Raw genomic sequence first — 19,925 nt, 5'->3', positions numbered from 1 at the left:
TCAGCAGCCGAGTACCTTAGCCACTAGACCACCGCGGTGGGGCAGCCAATATGAAAAAGAATGCACGTATGTGAGTGGGTAATTAAGACATATCGAGGAAAGCTGGAATGGTACGTAACGCTTTTATGGTACTGTTTTTTGTTCCATGCGCTCTTTTTCCCCAGTAATAAGCGCAGCCTTGATTGATTATCGGCAACTGCAAGTAGACAGGTGCGCCGAAACATCGTTCTCTACGGATCCTAGCGCCAGATAGTGAACCGGAAATATGTGAGCTACTTGGTGCAAAATTTACCGTAATTTGCACTGTACAGAGCAGAACAACAAGTATTGTATATTGTTAATTCCGAGACTTTGTTAGGTAGTGTGTAACGAAAAAAAGAGCCTTTCATCTATAATTTCTTTTCGTTCGGTGACAGTTAAGCGTGCCGCCAAAATAATGATTTCTGCTATTTTGTTTTTTTTAATAGTGAAGACGTCATGCAGTTATTGTTTTTCTATTTATCAGCGCAGTCAAAGGCGGACATGCTCTGTGCTTTAAAAAAAATGTATCTGCATGCGGATGTTACGGAAAGGGAAGCGATAAGTGTGTTCATGTGACTCGCCCCATGCGGTGATAACATTGAAATGGCCAATCGTCGGCCAAGCCACACTGATAGATATAGTTTGTTGGTTTCGTCTATTCAGTGAATTACCGCTCTTGATGCAGCAGGAATAAGCGTACTTGGCGCCCTAATAAGTCCGTTCGTATTTCTACAGCTCGGCTTCTCACCTTCTCTCTCACCTTCTCTCTGTTTTGTTTTATTCTTGCGCAACTGACAAATCTAGCATATACTATGCCGTCAGTACCAATACATAAATACTGCATAGCAGCCATCCTCCACTAATTTCATCATTACACCTACAGGGCACTCTTCGCCAGCGCATAAAGGTAGTCGTAGTAGCAGTCGGAAACATTATTTTTCGTTTTGCTTGTGAAGTCCCAGAAAGTAAAGTTCACAATCCAGGGCACGGTGTTAGGATATTCTTACACCATGGTCCAGGGCTTTATTTGCTACAGCTGCCATCCGACTGGACCTATCAAGAATAAGAAAGTAAGCATGGCCTTTGCATTTTACACGCTGATAATTAGGCAGATGAAACTGTGGCCTTCTCTTTCCATCAGGTGGTCGCAAACATTTTTTTGTGTATTAGCTTTTAATTCGAAATGAGAAGAAATAAAAAAAAAACAGGCAAAGGAGAAAACAAACACAAGGTAACGCGAGAAATTAAACATGCGAAGTGAACTGCTGGCGCCACCTAGTTTTGCTTGCGCGAACTGTTCGCTGCAAAGCACCTTTTTCAATCCCAAGGGAACCCGCGTCATAGAACAGGGAGAAAATAGAGTGAGGTGCGGCGATGGCGTTCTTGTTTCTCATTGAGGTTGACATTCTTTTTTCTACAAAAACATTAAGCGTAAATTTCATCCCCAGGTGGGCCCGTGATCCCACCGTTCTGATACTGTTGTCATTGAATGGGATAGCGCTACGTAACCAGTATCGCAATAAAGCGGCGTCAGTGGTTGCGTACTCTTACTATTATTATTTTAAACCCGAAGCATTTCTTAGCAAACTTCGGTGACTTGCCGTCTCTATCTATCTATCTATCTATCTATCTATCTATCTATCTATCTATCTATCTATCTATCTATCTATCTATCTATCTATCTATCTATCTATCTATCTATCTATCTATCTATCTATCTATCTATCCGCCTACGACTTTTAGCTCTCCTGGCCGTTTAGATAATGGTATCTATACCAAAATCGGTATGACATAAGAAGACTGTGAGACGAGCATAAGTGACTAGTCATGACATGAAAATCATGACATGTCATGATTTACATTTCATAATCTTGCTGCTCCTGCGGTGGTTTTGTTCACATGGCATATTGCAAAACTGGTATGGTATGACACGACTTCATGGCGAACAAAAGCGACAGGCCCTCACTTCGAAATCATGACATGCGTGTCATGTAGGAACATGCTTACAAGCCACGCTCATCATGCGCTCGTGGTCGTTTCACTGGTTTCACATAAACCAAATTTTATATTACGTGACGTGAATGGACAACGAAGGTATATGACATCGTCCAAACATGATAATCATCACATGCGTGTCATGTAAAACATGTCTTCAGGCTACGCTCATAGCGCGCTCGCGGCCGTTTCGCTAGCCTCACGTATACTAAATTTGGTATTACGTGACGTGAATAGACGGCAAAGGTAAATGACACGTCCAAACATAATAATCATGATATGCGTGTCATGTTAAACTTGAATACACGCTACTCTCATAGCATGTTCATGGCCGTTTTGCTAGCTTCACATATACCAAATGTGGTATCACGTTACATGAATAGACGAAGAAGGTAAATGACACGTCCAAACATGATAATCATGGCATGCGTGTCATGTCAGAACATGGCAACATAACACGCTGAAGGTGCGCTTGCGGCCGTTTCGCTAGCCTCACATATAGCAAAATAGATTTTGTGCCATGAATAGACGACGAAGGTAAATGACACGTCGAAACATATTCATGACATGCGTTTCATGTAGAACATGGTAACATGTTACGCTCATAGCATGCTCGCGGCCGTTTCGCTAGCTCCACATTACCAAATTGGGTATTACGTGACGTGAATGGACTACGAACACAAATGCCAGGCGCAAACATAGTAACCTTGACATAGAAGTCATGAACGGCATAATTTACGTCCACCTCGTAACATTGTGGTGTCTTTAAAGTGACAAAACACCTTTCCTCATTCGTGCTTCGCATATAATCGATTCCCACTGTAGGCGGGATCTGCCACTTTTGTTTTGTTTTGTTTAGTTTTTTGTGTGAGCAAAAAATTAGGATGGCTGCAAATAAACCGGACAAATCTTTGGTTGGAGTGGAACTTGAGGCGAGTACTTTTGTGTGGAGGTCAAGTTCCACCACAGAGTCACGTGAAGTATTGAAACTACGCTATAGAGAAAGAACAACAACATGCAGGGGTCATGTAGCGCGAGGTGTACCGTCAACGCGTGTAACTTTACGTGGCAGATGTGTTTATTTGCACCGGGTGTCACACCATGTGAAGTGCGCAATACGTGGTGGGAAGGCCCTCAGGCATAATTAATCAACACCAACAGCATCAACAATGTACTATGCAGCTGCACATATGGTCTTTTGGGCGTATAGCGGGTACTTCGCGGAAATGTAGTATAATGAATTATACAACAGCGGACACTTTTCAACTGCTGAGCAGTAGGCTTTCATTCGGCAAGCGGCCAATGTTACAGGCGTTTCTTTTCAACAAGAAGTGGAGCATGGAATGGGAAGACGATGCAAACGGTGCTCGATGACACTCTCGTATCCAGAAATTTTTGAGTGAGCAGCGACCATCTGGCGCTTTTCTTTAGCCGGAGGGGCCACTTACGTGCTGTAGCATGTCCATTTCTTTCGAGTCATGCTCTCAACTCGTATTTTGCACCCATCGTTTATTCTCACAATTTTCGTATTCAAGCATAGATATTTTGGCACGGTGAATCTAAATTTAGAGCACCCTCGTCATTGTCAGGCAGGTTTCATAATCAGTATAGTTTCAATTGAGGCAAAGCCTTGGACCGAGAAAGGGAGGAGCCATTTTCCAAACACACAAAATATAACTTCATGACACCCGAAAAAATAAAAAAACAAAGGAACAAGCGATCGCAAAACAGAGTGAACTGAGGCGTTAAAACTACCGCGACCGGTGAACATTACCCATAAAGTCCCAAGGACCGTTCAAAAAAGCGTTAATGTCACCGGTTGTGGCGATGCTTGTGGCGGCTTGGCAGCGCAGCCATTGCAGACGCGTCGAGTCGGCGGCACGAGCACTCGTGGGGCGGACGAGGAGGCAGGACGGCTGAGACGCCTTTGAGGGGTGTGTCGTCGCACGCAGGCGGAGAGCAGGTCTTTGGTCGGGACGTGCGAAGCAGGGGGCAGCAGGAACAGAGAGTGACTGGTTCCGGAGACCCTCCGACGCTGTCAGGCCCATTGTACTCTCCCCCCGAAGGTCGACACTACGGACCCTGGCACCAGCGTCGAGTTGCGCTCCGGCTCTTTGGTTTCCTCGGGTCTCCTTCGGTAGCCGGGACCATGACCTTTCTTGACCACGGAAGTTCGGCTGCTAGGATCAGCTGCTTCGTTGGAGGGAATGCCTCGTCCCCAGGATCGCCCTATTCCGATGACCTCTAGAGACAGACGCTGTCGGACCCTTTGTACTCGACCCCAAAGCTCGATGGCTCGAACCCTGACACCAGCGTCTTCTCCTCCTCACGGTCTAAGTCAGACTCCTGGCATTCTAGCTCGTCTTTGTTCTCTTCCTATCTCCAGCTGCCATGTAATCTTCTAACTGGACATGGCTGTTCTTGTCATTTAACAGTAAAAAAAAATTGTTGAGATCATAACTCAGGTCACGCGCAGTTGTCCTCTGCCGCTGCCACCAGTGTCCGTAACCACATCGCGCGAATTTAGAAAAAAAGCCTATCACCAATGACAAAGTGGGGCTAGAACCCGGGTACAAGTTCAGTATTCTACCACTGAGCAACGCCGGGGCTTGTAACTTGTCAAGTTTGCCTTAGGCAGGCTTGACCTAGCACCAATGACACAGGGTAGCTCGAACCCGGGTCCGCTGGGTGCCAGCCCAGTATTCTACCACTGAGCTACCCCGGTGCTTGTAACTTGTTTTCAAACTTGCCATAGGCAGCCTTGATGTCGGGAAAGCAATCGCGTTAATACGACTTATAAATCGTTTCAAAATAGCAAAAGAACAACCAGTCGTCGCACAATGTGAGTAGCGTAACGAGTGGGGCGTCCAATGCCCTAACCCATTACAAAACGTTGTTCTTGTTCCCATATCAACTGTGACGCATGATGATGATGATGATGATGATGATGATCCTTGATACTCTGGCGCACACCCACAAAGGGGGATCGGCCAAGAACCGGGCGACAGGATCTTAACTTAAAGGCTAATGGTTTTTCAAACAAAACGTAGTTTTGGGCTGAAGAAAATAGAGAAAGAAAAGCCGAAAATCGAAAAAGGAGTATATCTGAGCAGGGAGCAATGCAGGCATACCCACTTCAGCCATACTTCGTCATCGTCGTCACCCACAGCATTAACAATTGGCACAAAATTCCTAGCAAGTGTTTAGTGGATACCACGCTTCTCAGAAGAATTGTGAAAACCAGCATATTGAATGCAGGCCTACTACCCAAATAAATTTATTTATATTGACCTAGTGGGTATCAAGCAAGTGTGCTTGCAGCAATTACCCAATGAGTGTTTCTAAAAGGCTCTGAAAAGCCGCTCCTCTAGCTTTCGCTGTGACTGTGCTGCGCCTTCCGCGCAGGCCGGGCGTTTTTCTCCTCTACCGCTGCCATGCCGCCTTTCAATTGGTCGTGGCCCTTTTTGCAGTCTCTGTTCTTGTTAACTTTCTCTTGTGGTTCATCTTTCGCAGTAATCTGTTGACACGTGCGATCGCGCGGCAACTTCTTCACTTTTTTTTTTTGTCGCGTGTGTCCGTTGCACGATGCCGCTGTACAGTTCACGCCCCCGCGTTTGTCGCACTGGCGACATCACAACGAAACCCCGCGAAAACACCACTGTAGCACTCTAACGCCACACTCACTCATCACAGTCATTTAAGCTCGACTACAGGGATGACATACCAGCGCAACGTACTCAGCTGAGCACTATGAGTTCCGTTGACCAACAAATTTGCGAGCGGCTTGGACCAGATACGACCTCACTACAGCCTCTGGAATCATGTCTGCGGATAGCTAAATAATAGGGTAATTATTATGGTCCTCACATGTCAAAAAAATAAAAACCATGGATGAAGAACAGCGTCGTGGGTGACTCGCAAATCCTTTTGGCCACGTGTTGTTATTTAACGTTCATCTAAATTTAAGTACGTGGTTGTCCTTGCTTTTCGTTCACATCGGTAATCAAAACCAACATCCCTGGAGCGAGCAGCTAGGCACCTTTTCTTCTAAGCTATATGTGCCACAGCGGGATACAGATTGCCTGTTTGAGGCAATGTGATCCACATCTTGGGAAGCCCGCCGATGAAGAAAGCGCGAAGTACTTCGTTTCTTTCACCGAGATACCACACCCTATAGCATTCGATGTCATGCCTGGTCATGCCTGTGTGCTGTGAGTAATATGAGACAGTTTCAATTTAGCGCGTGCAACGCAACGCACGGCGCGTTCGGTACGTAACGACTGAGGTGTCGCGCACTGCGTTAGATTACCGGAGGTACCGCACGAAACACCAGAAACGTGGAGTGCCCTTCGGCGTAAACAGCCTTGAATTTGAGGGCTGCTCTGCGACATCTATAGGAGGAAAAGTGAACTGCAGTAGCCGATGGACGCGGCCGTTTTCGCAGCATAGAGTTTTCTAAAATTAACTAGAGGGCACTCTGGCACTGCGATCGTTCAGCGACCATGGGAATGATGGGTAGTACACACTTGCCTAGTCTTCGTACTTGTGGGCGGCGAATCGTACTTGCGGCTTTGTTTATTACTGGTTACGGTATTGTTTTGAAAGAAAGAACAAACCCTTTTGAACTTAGGTACTTGATTCGAAGTAGTGAGCTTAAAAGAATAAGGTTGTGAAGCGCAAATGGTGAACATTTGCTAATTTATGTTTTCGTGAAAAAACAGCTCCAAGCCACACGAACACATACGGAGCCAGAAGCAGGCCATAAGTACGAAAATTAGACAAATGTGTGTACTACCCACCATTCCCATGCTCGCTGAAGCGCCGTGTCTTGCAACTCCCGTAGACACTAGCGCCAGAGTTTCGTCTAGTAAGTATTGTGGGAAACTGTTTCGCAGCAGCCATGCCGTCGACGCGAGCAGCCGTCGGGATCTCGCGAGACAGCCGCCAGTAAGGTGCGCAACGGCCCTAGGGGGCGCGACGTAAGCGCTGAAATCTGGCATGCGCGTCTCTTGCACGCGCAAGCGCATGCGCCTCTCGTAGCGTCAGCGCATGCGCACTCCTGCTCTCTGTCGCCCATTGCGTGCTTAAGGCAGCTCCGCGAGCTAAACTAAAACTCTCTCTAGACAGTAGGGAGCTTTATATTACCGTTTTCAAGCGCAGCGGGCGTTGCGGGCGTTGCGGGCGTTGCAGGCGTAGCGAGCGCCATATGAGTTTTATATCGTTTTCCCTGCTGCAAATCGCAATGCACGATCGCAGCGACATCGTAGCATCGAATCCAGTGTTTGCGAGCCACATGCGGGCCGCGATCACCGCACGCTATTTTGGATTTTATGCGCGCGGGCCGCGAACGCCGACTCACGTTACGACGCATGCGCAGTGGCAGCGACGGCACCGCTAGGGCTCGCGGAGCGCTATTCTAAATCTCCCTAATAAAAGCCATGGATGCGTTGAATTCTTTCGTCGTCTCAGCAACGATTGGATTCACGGCGCCGTTGCGTGTGCCGTCAGTTACGTCGATGCACCCGTATAGGATTCTCGACACCATAGCAAGCGGCGCGTTTCCCAAATAACGCGACGCGGCGACGGCTCTGAAAACTTGGCGGATTTCGCGCGCCTAAAAGTGATCCGCGGTTTTTGAGCGGTGCGTGTCGGACCTCTAGCTGGCGGCGTGCATGGGTGGCGGCACTCCCGCGATGCGACGACAACGCCGGGCTTCCACTTTGGCTCGGCGACTCTTATTAAAACGTCACTCGAGACGCCTACGCCAAGACTCTGGGCGGCGGCCCGCGCTCCGGCTCCTTTAATTAATTCGCACCGCCTGAAAAATTCATTTCACCGCCAAAGGCGATAGCGTATAGTCGAGCCCAGAGCCACGTATATGAGCCGTGTGTTACACGCCGCTACAACCAGTCGCCGCCCGCCTGTGACTTGCGATTGGCGGTTGCTCCGCAAGAAAATGAGAAGCGAAACCAGTACTTCATAACTTAGGCTGTCCAGGAAGGACACATATATACACAAAGTTTAGGCGTAATATATTACTTTGACTAACCAGCAAAATTCTCTCTCGAACAAGATAACAAAAAAAAAAGAGAAATGCCTCGAGCCCAAAGCCGCTTGCTTTGGCCAAACGTAAAAAAGTAAAAAAAAATTGAACCGCTCCACGGCTGCGCAACTCTTAGCAACCTAAACTTTGTTTCAAGGGCGAAACGTGGACACTGCCTTGATTGCTTCTTCGTTATGACTTACTCTGCCAGGAATAGCCTCGTGTCATCAACGGCGAAATTAATTTGCGAGAAATTCCACATCTCGTATCGCGCTCTACTTACCCGTACGTGTTCCGTATTCTTTGTTTTAGAGGGAGCGGAGTTGATTTGTTTGACTTTAGTAATGGCCGAGCTCTCTTGAAATCAGTGCGTCGACATAGCTTGCAGCAGTCATTTTTGTCTATTTGTTCGTCGTTTTGTTCGGGGTAGATGCATATCAAATCTGGTGATCTAGATTGTCATGAATGCGCTGTCAAAGGAAACAGACGGGGAAACTAACGGTGATACATGATATTTCTTTTGTCCCACTCTCTTTGGGACTGAACGGTAGCCGTCTACAATACACGGGGCTGTAATTGCGCCGCTTTTTCTCTCTCCCGTCAGGTACGTGCTCAAGGAGGAGAACGACGAACGTGGCCGCCTTTCCACCCTCAAGATCCGCACGGCCGAGCGCAGTGACTCGGTAACCTTCAGCTGCACGGCGTCCAACCCTTTCGGCAAGGACACCGGCAGCAGCCGCGTAATCGTGCAGGGTGAGCGACCGAATGCGCGACACCGAAAATCAGACGGCCTTTCGCGTTGCACGGTGAAAGTTTGAAGTGTGGTCTTCTCGCTGTAATCGGTCGTGGTTGCGCCATTGAGAGTGCCTTCTTAGCTATGCGACCGCTTCGAATAATTTGCAAATATGAGCAAGTTTGATGAAAAACGTAGCTTCGTGAAAGGAATTCTGTCTTCGGTAAAAAACAAACAAACAAACGTAGCCTTTCCGGCATGCCTCCTCTAGCGACACTCGGCCGACATATCTGAAGAGATGCATCAGGACGATCGATGCCCCGGCTAGGGAGAAAGCTAAGGTTTTACCATCAACCGCGAAAAGTTTGCGGGATGTTGGATCGAAAACAAATATTAATTTTTTGCTATATCAGTGCTTAATGCTTACAATCAAACTTGTGACTGCATAGGTCGGAATGCCAAGTGCAGTATGGAAGATTTATTTCGAAAATACATTCTCGGACAAAGCGGGAATGAAGCTTTACCGAACAGTTCGCATCCTGCAAACTTTTGCTGTTGGTAGTACATCGGACTTGTTTATGCCGTACTAGAAACATTCAGGCGTAGCCCGCACGACGCTGGATAAATAGTGACTCAGACTGCACGCACACCGACGCGGGCACGCCTCGTGTATATATGTGCTAGGTGCAGTTCTTCTTTCTCATTTTTTATACTGTTTCCACCTTCCTTTTTTATGGTTGGGGTAGGTGGAGGGCAAGGGCGAGATGGGATGGAAGGGTGCACTGTGTCAAGTTTGCTGTGCTCTAGAGTGTTTCCTATATTGAAACTTCTGCACCTACTAGTTTTCTCTCACAAAGACTACAATGCTAGCGTCCATGATAACGATACCATGTCCTTCGTGACTGGGAAGTAGCTGGCGCATTGTCAAGGAAAAGAAAGGTACGCGAAACGAATGATAATTGAACGAGTTAATCTTAATTGTGTGAAGATGTTGGGCGCTCGCCTCAGCGGAGGCAAAAAACGCGAGTGTTCACAGCTTTAGAGTGGGAAAGGGACTAAGGTTCACTTACCAGTGAAAACAAGCCGGCGCAGTGTGCGACAAAGAGAGTGAAAATAAATTGACAGAAAGTCGGTGAGATCAACCATAACTGTAGCATCCGGTTCGCTACCCTGCACTAAGGGGAGGGAAAAGAAAAAAAGAAGGAAAGGTGAGATAGTTGTAGACGCACGAAAGAAAAATACATGAGCTGGGGTGCTGTAGCCTATTTAATAGGCCATTACCGCGCAAAAAGTTCAATAAGGCCTTCACTGATTTTTTGTGCAAAAACGGATCGTGTCGGCATTTGAGCCCTGACTGTTTTGACAAGGGTTTGTCGTCAAGGCGGGCTAACGCAGCAGCTGGCGGCAGTCTGTGCGCACTGTAGTGAGAGCAGCGACGAAAAACGTGCTCTATCGTTTCATCGTTGCCTCAGTGATCGTAGGCAGCACTGTCTTCCATGCCGACTCGGAAGGCCAAGAATCAGGTTGAAGTGACACCAAGCCGAAGTCGGCAGATCATCGTTGTCTCGAGTCGAGATATTCTGTACGGAGGCTGAAGTCGACGAGACGGGCGTGTCGGATTTCCGCTTGGCTGGGACCAACATAAAATGGACTCAGATCGCGCAAGGCATGATATGTGTGGTACTGTTGGTAGATGCGTTTGTCCTTTAACATCAAGCTATAGGCTGATGATGATGGGTTTCTACAAAGACAACATAAGCTCTTGCAAACAAGTGTGAGGGAGGTCTCGTACTATATATGGTATTAGCCTTGTTTTGTACGCGTGGCAACACTTTTTGATTAGTGATTCAACAGGACACAATTATAGTAACTTTTTGATAATTCCTTCGGTCTTTTCTATGTCTTTCGTACTGACAAGACTATCACTCACGTAAGAAACTCGCTATCCCTCTGATCTGTCACTACATTCTCGTGTCCGCTTTATCCAAGCCTTGTTTTGAGCGGCAGTGTCTAATTAGCGCTATCCGTCTCTATATCAGGGGCTTTCGCATACGAATTCAAAGCATTTTCTCGTTCTTGCTCTACAGCAGCGCAAGCAGGAGGTTTCTCCACTAAGCATAGATCCGTGACTCGTGGTTGCATAATGTGGTATCTAAAGCACGTAATTGCCCATTGTGGCGGTTTCCTATACATTCTTCTGATTACATGCATCTTCATGTCTCATGACGAACATTTTACCCGCAGAGGTACCGGACGCACCCGAAGATCTTCGAGTGGCAGAGGTGACCAGCAACGTGGTCAGCCTTGTGTGGACGGCACCCTATGCCGGCAACAGTCCCATCACGAGCTACTCCATTATTTACCAACCGACGTGTACGTGAAATGCTCCTGATTTCTTCTGCATCCCGTAACTTGAGCCCTCAATTTTTTGTGAGTGAGTGAGTGAGTGGGTGAGTGGATAAGTGAGTGGGTGAGTTTTTATTATAAAGATCAGTATCTATCTAAATTTCCTTTCCTAACGCCACAAGAGTAAAGTTCCAGATGTGAAAGCACTTTCGTAATTAATAAATAATAGTGACGCACATTTTGACAGTTTTAGGGATGAGCAGCTCATGCTTGTAAGACACTTCGGGGTGGTAGCGCTGGCTTTTATTCGGCAGAGACAACAGACCAGAAGGATGTGTGGCAGCTTGGGCTAGTTGGTATGACTCGTGTCCTTCGTGTCCTTCTTGTCTCTGTGTCGTCGTTCTGTTCTCGCGCTATAACTATCGTTACACCAGAAGGATTCGCTTCGTAGTCAACGATGTCTCTCGCGACATATTCAACGAGTAGTGTCGGAGCGCCCTGGTGTGCCATTTCGTTCGTTCATGGTAGCACTTAGAAGACCCGGTGTGCGCTGGGGCGTGTTGTCGAACATGGCATGAGTATCTTTGCGCAGTCTCAAAGACCCGATTTTCTGTGCCACATGAACTGCGCAGTGGGAGGCGGCCGACACGACCACGACTCCGTGCGGCGCATCTCAGTTCCGGGGGGACTGACCACGGCGTCGGTGACGAACCTGCAGCCGGTGACCGAATATCAGTTCAAGATAATTGCCAACAACGACCTCGGCTCCTCCGCGCCAAGCAAGCCCATATCAGTTACGACGAACATGGAAGGTCAGTGAATCATTTGTCAGCTAATCCGCTATGTTGCCCTAGTTGATTGATATGTGGGGTTTAACGTCCCAAAACCACCATATGAGAGACGCCGTAGTGGAGGGCTCCGGAAATCGTTCGAGAAATTTTTCTGGCGGCTGTATTCAGCAACGCACATGTCTTTATACGAACCCACTTCAGGTCTTTGTACGTACCCACTTCGCAGTACAAACTTTTTTGCTTGCGAAGTCACTTATTGCTTTTTGTTTTCAGCGCCTCAGGAAGCACCGTCCCAAGTGAGCGCGGCTGCATTAGACTCGAGCTCCATCAAGCTTTCCTGGAGGGTAAGTATGTGCTATACCAGAAAATCTGCATGCATATAGACAAGCGTATACTGTTGTGCATCATGTATAATGGGTCATGTAGAATTGCTGGGCGACGAAGGAGGGGGCTAGAAGCAACAGTGGACAGCAGAGACACTCAGGATTGACAGACATACACACTGGCTTTCTTTTTGCTCTAATTTGTTTCTTTTCATTGCTCCACCGTGACGAGCTACGCTGCCTTTGAATGGTTGTCGCGTAGAAGCATGATCACAAAAGCTGCGAGCGCGTACTTCGAGTTTCCGAAAAATGTAAACATTACAGGCACCCATTTCCTAATAAGTCGGTATTAGCTCCGACTTTTTAGGGGCGAAGCTCCTAAAAGGCGTGGGTCTATCCATCCCTTTTATGTATGTACGCTACCGCCTATAGTTTCACCTTTGCCAACTGCACACTTCTTCGTCCTTGCAATCACGCCACTATGCCCCATCACTGATCCACCACTTCACCGACCATAAAGCCGTTAAAATGAAGGGAGAACAAAAGCGCCGTATAGCTACTATTACGAATAATAATATTTCTTGTATGTACAGTGTTTGTCACGTCTGTGATGATGTAGTGGGCGATATTCGCGGATGGTTCCCGGTTTAGCGATGAAACCCTCCAGCGCTTCACCCCACTCATCATCATTCACTCCTTGGATGCGCTGTGATTTTTTTTTCTTTTCGTATGCTAGCTGTTACCCTTTTCTGGTGTTAATCAGATTACCGAGTGGCGTTGGATGAGGCATAATGTGAATGTAATGTGACATCGTTGTCGGGTTCCTGCGTCAGCGCCTTCATCATTTCAAACGGCGTCGCCTTTAATGTCACAGAACTTGCTGAGAGTGCGTCGTGATTTGAGCCCCATTTTGAAAAGGACTTGAGAAAAGGACAACGCGGTGTCTGTCAGGTTGCAGGTTGTGTGAATTAGTATAGGGTGCGATTCTTTGGTGTCAGTTTCATGTATTGCCTACATTCGGTCATGACTAGAAGCATCTAAGTGCTGAGAAAAGCTGACACATTTAAAAATGGCTCTAGCAATACGCCACAATGCGAACATTAACATGTCGATTGAGATGCTGCAGTCTACGACTGCCAATATTAAATGAAGACAACTCACTGTTCCTTCGTACATGAAACAAGCCATAAATGTCTTCTCTACGTATAAAGATGTTTTTTTTTGTGAATGTGTTCCTTCTGTTATAGTAAAAGTATCTTGTTCAGTCGAATATTTCCTTAGCAACGGGTGTATCTACGTCTTAGACACCACACATATTTGTTTACGGCGCGTCTGTCGTTTAGCTGTTTCTTCATGTTATTACTAGACATTCCACCTCAAAACTAATGATCACTGTCGTACAATGGGATATTTACTTAGGGGCAATCATTTAGCGCCAACTGGAAGAGAAGCAATTAGGGATGAAAGAGTAATCGTGAAGAGACCAAATTTTCTGAAAAAATCAAAATTTATTAAACAAGATCTTTATTTTACGTTTTTACTAATCCTAGAAACCTCACCATGATCACAAGAATATGCAAATAAGTGGCTACTACGTTGGCTACAAGCCTCAAGGGACCAATGAGCCTTTCATTTACAAGACGGTCGAGGTGGACAACAAAGGCGTCAAGGAAGAGTTCGTCATTGGGGGTCTCCAGAAGAACACAAAGTATGTCATCGTCGTCCAAGCATTCAACGGCCAGGGAGCCGGTCCTGCTGCTGATGAAATTGTTGTCAAGACCTACGAATATGGTAAGTAACCCGGTCTCTCTGCCAATGTGCGAAAGTGCGCACTCCCTTGTGATGTGCAAACGCTATGTGTTTACTTTGGCTGTTGTTTTAACTACATATCGTCCGACATATGTCGAACCGGAATACTCTGCATCGGCGTTTCACTGTATGTATTCAGTGCAGTCGTCAAACATAAAAATAATGACGAAATAGAAGTACGTTGGTGGTACCTAAACGAAATAACTGTGAAAAAATACGCAAGCCTAATGATTTTATAAACAACGGGGTGTGATTTCAAAGATTTTAAGACGCTATAATACAATACGAAACACTACCAAAATAACCTCTACCCAGTGCCCGAGTGTTCTTTATACGAATAAGCATTCGAGAAGCAATCATCCATGGCATGTTTGTGATGTGGTTCTTCACGGAGTCACGCTCTTAACATACGAAATAAGGAGTAGGTAATGGTTGTTGTTGAGAAAACTGGTTAGGCTCGTTTGCCGCTTAGGTTAGTTTATGTTACATGCCGCCTATAACAAGAGTCACCGCAAAACTTGTATTTGGAAGGTTGCCATTCCTTGCAAATTTTCGCCCACCATTTTCGTTTTCTCTATGAATATATAACTATATAAAATATACAACAATGGCTGCAACTATCCGTGCAGATCCTCCCCGGTCACCTCCGCTGCGCGTGATTGCGACCACGTCTACTTCGGTGCACGTGCGATGGGAGCCTGCAGGAAAGGACAGCGTGGTGACTGGCTACATTCTACATTACAAGCACGCAGCATCGGAGTGGAAAGAGGAACAGCTACACAGCTACCAGACGAATAAAATTCTCGACGGCCTCCTATGTGGAACAACCTACCAGCTCTTCCTCACTGCTTTCAACGACATTGGCCGCGGAGAGCCAAGCCCTGTAGTGGAAGTCACCACCGAAGGCAAAGGTACTGCAACCGGTCTTACCAGACATACCTGAAAAACCCGGACGTGCTCCTTCTTACGACTTCATGAAAATTATCTCTCGATATCAGGTTGTCAGTTGTGTCAATCCAAGTTGAAACTTTTCAACTTCTGCAGCTATCGCCAAAATAAACGAAGGCTCTTTAATACAGTTTGTTTCGAGACGTCTAGGAAGCCTCATGTTGCACCTATAACGCATACTGCGCGAAAGCAATACGGTGCAGCCGCGAAGTATCAGTCGGGACCATACGGCCTTCGATCTACAGTGACGAAGGCTGCACGTCTTTTGGACTTGGTAGCGATGCCCTTCAATGCGTTTAACAATAACTGCCCATCCAACGTTCTGTCATGTGCGGTAGTTTTAAAGCCACTCAAGATGCTATATACTATAATTTATCATCACTGTTTGCCGTAATGTTTTCTAAACTTGTGTCTAATGAAGCCATCTTTGTGGCCATGTTCTTTCACTCCCCGAGCATGCCGATCGTGTAACGATACAGCACTTTTGTCTCACAGCGCCAGTGGCTCCGCCCGGTGACTCGTTCGTGTCGGCCAACATGTCGTCTGCAAGCGTGCAGCTTAAGGCATGGGCCGATGGTGGCTGCCCGATACGCCACTTCGTGGTGCAGTACAAGCCTCAGAGCACGCGTGATTGGATCGTCGTCTCGAACCACATCGTGCCTGAGCAGCAGACACTGCAGCTGAGTGACCTGAGCCCGGGCACATGGCATGACCTGCTCGCCGTCGCTCTCAACGACGCCGGCAGGACTGAAGCCGACTACCAGTTTGCCACCCTGACGCTACAAGGCGCCACGGTGCCACCGCCGTCGGCTGGGGGCTCTTCGTCCGGCAGTCGACTGGACGACGCGGCATTGCTGGTGCCCGTGCTCTGCGCCGCCGTCGTGCTCGTCGTCATCGCGGCCGTCGCCTCATTCGTGGTCGTCTGGAAGCGCCGCGGGGACCCTTTACCCGACGCCGCCTCCGACAACTGTGAGTGCTGCCATTCGGCTTGGGCGAGAGGAGGATTCCGTGTAGCTAGACGTAAAAAATCCTCGAAAGAGATCTGTTTTACTGCGGGGAGGATGGGAGCAAACCTAGATGCTGAACTGACACCAGTCACTGTTCAATATGGTACAAACTGCACTAAAGTACAGATGTGGGCGAGTTGGAAACAAGGCTTACTTGGAAAACCAGCGTCGTGTACAACCACGAAACTTAGTATTCGTGCAGTTTTTTCAAGCGCATTTAAGAAAGTCCCAACGTTAATTAGAGACCACTGGGGTCTTGTTCTAAGGCGTTAACTACATCGCCCGAAACAAAAGGCAAGAACGACTCCGCTTTTTTGGCTGATCCAGTCAGCACCAGAGGAAAAAGTGAACCCGTCTTCAAGTGTCGGTATTGTCTCAAACAGTGGCTCATGCCAGCCAGTTCACCATATACAAAACTACATGGAACGCGAGCAAGAGCCAAGTGGTTTAGTAAGGTACCATCTGTGTACTCCATGTTTTTCCCTCACTTATGATGCACTTCAGCTATTCGTGTTACTAAAGGCGGTTATATTCGTTAGCCAAATCGGCGCTGTCTTATCACTTGAATGACGACAACCACTGCAAAAGTCTGGTTACCTGGTTCGAGATAGGCAGTCCGGTTTGCCTCGGTTGGTTAAAAGGCACCACTGCAATGCGTAATACAAGGTGATCTACGATTTCCGTTATAGCAAACCATGATGTGCAATTGTGGAAGCGTATTCAGCCTTTTTCTATAGGAAAGGCGGAATAGGCAAACACAAATAATTTTGTCTCTTGAGGTCTTAAGATCCCGGCCACGGCAGTCGCATTTCGACAGAGGCGAAATAGTAAAAGCCCAAGTACTGAGCGATGCCAGTGCATGTTAAAAAACACCAGATGGTCGAAATTTCCGGACCGCACCACAATGGCGTCTGTCATATTTGTAACATGGTTTTCGGACTTCAAACCCCACGTACTATTATTACTATTATTTTGTCTCTAACAAGTCTTGTCTTGCTTCGGTATGCGCGGCTCCGACTAACCATGCAGTTACCAATCAAAACATATCGGTGTCTTTTGTAACATCGTTTCCATTATTTCAAGAACAAGAAAGTGTGTATACAGTTAAAAATAACAGGCACAGCAAACTGTGTTTGCCAAGGCGATGTTAAAGGCAAATATAAAATAATTTGGACATGCCTAGAGTATACAATGAAAAGAATTCTACTTACAACTTTGTAATGCTGTGCAAATGAGTTGGCACAATGAAAATGTAGGCAAAAATATTCTAATAATAGAGATTCAAGAAACGATATAACACCAAGTACTTAGTTTTACTCATCAGTGCCCCACAAGCTATTTCGTACTATTTTACGCGGCACTGAGTTTTATATTGCCTCCCCTTAACATTTTGATTGAGCACACATCACGCTCAATTATATTTACATCACACTCAATTAAAGGTGCCACCTGTATCATGTTTATACAGGGTGTTTCATGTAGCTGAAACCAAATATTTTAAACACATTGACTTTAAGTGAATGAAAATAGCGTATGGTTTAACGTCATGCAACGCTTGTTAGAGTATGATGGAACGTTCTCAACTTTCTTCATTACTATTGCCATAGCAACTATGTAGACACTCCCGGTTGTATTTCACCACCGGCGTCGGGTATTGCTTGGTGCCGTTTGGGATATCATTACGGCGGGCAAACAGACCAATGTACAGACAGTCAGAAAGAGATACAGACAGACCAAAATTTTTGCGTCGAAGTACCCGAAGAAAGCTCCTTATATCTTATACTGACATATACTTATATCACCGCTGTTCGGCGAACATATCGTGTTTTCAACATTATCAGCAAGATGGCGCAATGAGCCCGCGACGGCTCTCATCACTCACGCGAAGTTTGGCCCGCATATATGCTCGATCGCGCGCCCCTACCTTGCAGTGGGGAGGATCGCACGTCTTGGGTAGCCTTTGGGTTTCGCCGGAACTATTCTGTTGTAGATACCGGGCGCACAAAGGTCACTGCAATTGTTTCACAGCCTCCGTTTTTGAAAAGGGCGCTGTTTCAGGCTCATGGAAGTAACAACTTAGACGCTTATTCGCGTTCATCTGTATCTGTGCACGTTTCGTGCGTCATTTGTGCGTGAGAAACGCGGGGCACGTTTCGATCTACATGCCATTCTGCGCATGACCTTCTGATTTGTTGCTATCACGTTCATTTCTTCGCCTTTGCGGCAAAACTGCGACTTTTTTTAATTGGTTACCGAAGTAAGATCAATTATGCAAAATTTTTATGTTCCACTTAAGGGCTCCGTGCGTTTCGTTACGTTCTATTCAACGCAATCCAAAACGACAACTTTTTTTTCGGGCTTATTGCATGCTGATTTTTTTTCTCGCATTAAAAAAAAACGCGCTAAATATGACCGGCTGATTGCGTTCGTGCACCACGTTACTGCAGCGCTCTCAAACGTGCTCCGAGTCACACAGGTGACGCGCGGAGGCCGTTTCGAAATACTTACCGTGGTTCGAGGCAGCGGCTTTCAAGTGCATCAGCATCCTTCACGACATCACGTAATAACGCAACGCCATCGTTCCTGAGAAGTGACAGAGTAATGGCTCACTCTCCATTTGTTTCGCACTAAGCACCTTTTATGAGCACTGTAGTACGGTAGCGACTAGGCACACAAACGTGATTTTGATATTTCGCAGGTACTTTTTTTAATCCAGAAAAAAATTCACCATGCAGCTTGAACAAAACCATAAAAAAATAGAATCGGTCGTTTTAGAATGCCATCTACGATGTTGCAAGACGCACTTGGCCCTAAATTGAGTTGTTGAAAATCTTGCGTAGTTGACATTAATTAATCTACCAAGTAAATGAAAAGTCAAATATACTGTAATTAGCGTCACATGATCATAATTAGTTTCATTCAGTTTGTTAATTAAACGTGTAAATCTTTGGTTCTAGTTACGTTGAACACTCTGTATTTATACATATTCACTAGGAGTGTTTGCCATACGGAACCAGCTTGGCATTTCACTGTAATATATTCGTTTTCTTCATTTAGTTCGCAATAAATTTTATTACTTTTACAAATCACAAGCTAATCTCCGCTATGAGTCGCAAAAATGGGAACAGCGGTGGCATCCTGTGATGTTTGTGTAACAACAATACGTCTGAGACGTTTCTGCGTGGACGGCGAAATTTCTATTTGATGAAAAAAAGCGTTAGAACATTGCACGTTATATAGGCAACGTGTCGCGAGCCTTAACGTATTACACCAGCAAATAATTAGAATATGAAGAGTCATCGCAGTTTTATGCCGTCTATATTCACTTTATGCATAAAAAGACGCTGCTAGCCTTCATTCTGATGTATATATATGACGCGTGATCTGCTATTGCTAAAACGGTGGTACGTTTACGGACAAGGTGTCAGCGGCACTCGAGTTCGCACAGAGTAATTCTCCGGCAGCGTTTCATTCTCCGGCAGCGCCTCCTTCTCCGGCAGCGTCTCCGTGCTTGCTCGGGAAACGCTGCACTGCGTTAACGTGGACTCCGAGCCCTGAGCGCGTCCACTCGACGCGGTTGCCCATTGGTTCAACGAACATTCAAAAAACAAAAAGTGAGCCTTCGAGCGAGACCGCATAGCAACGCATCGCCAGAGAGGAAGAACAAGCCGAGATTCGAGCCGGGACCGCAGAGCAACGCACCGCAGAGCGAGCCGAGACGCGAGTGGCGTCGGACGTATCCGATCGAGCTCCTGCACCGAGTCCAGTTTCCTTATACATGTAACCGCTGCCGATTCACCTGTAACTTAGCACAATACAGTTTTTCTTAAAATTTGAACCTTGCCTTGACTACATTCATTCGGACATCGCTGACATGGCGCAGCCGACAGGATGTGAATCGACCGAGCT

At 46.6% G+C, this 19,925-nt stretch overlaps 1 protein-coding gene across 2 annotated transcripts in view; it reads left to right on the top strand.

Moving 5' to 3' along the window:
• LOC119176597 (cell adhesion molecule Dscam1-like) overlaps positions 1 to 19,925 on the top strand; it is a 716,521-nt gene that overhangs the window by 651,007 nt on the left and 45,589 nt on the right. For both annotated transcript variants that reach the window (XM_075876101.1, XM_075876100.1), the window contains exons 14-20: positions 8,664 to 8,812; positions 11,037 to 11,165; positions 11,771 to 11,950; positions 12,203 to 12,273; positions 13,803 to 14,043; positions 14,691 to 14,972; positions 15,505 to 15,978. In XM_075876101.1, coding sequence (XP_075732216.1) covers positions 8,664 to 8,812; positions 11,037 to 11,165; positions 11,771 to 11,950; positions 12,203 to 12,273; positions 13,803 to 14,043; positions 14,691 to 14,972; positions 15,505 to 15,978 — 1,526 coding nt within the window. The remainder of the gene's footprint in view (positions 1 to 8,663; positions 8,813 to 11,036; positions 11,166 to 11,770; positions 11,951 to 12,202; positions 12,274 to 13,802; positions 14,044 to 14,690; positions 14,973 to 15,504; positions 15,979 to 19,925) is intronic.

The sequence above is a fragment of the Rhipicephalus microplus genome, chromosome X (assembly GCF_043290135.1).
Source record: "Rhipicephalus microplus isolate Deutch F79 chromosome X, USDA_Rmic, whole genome shotgun sequence".
NCBI lineage: Eukaryota > Metazoa > Arthropoda > Arachnida > Ixodida > Ixodidae > Rhipicephalus > Rhipicephalus microplus.
This window is presented reverse-complemented; position numbering and strand designations above follow the sequence as displayed.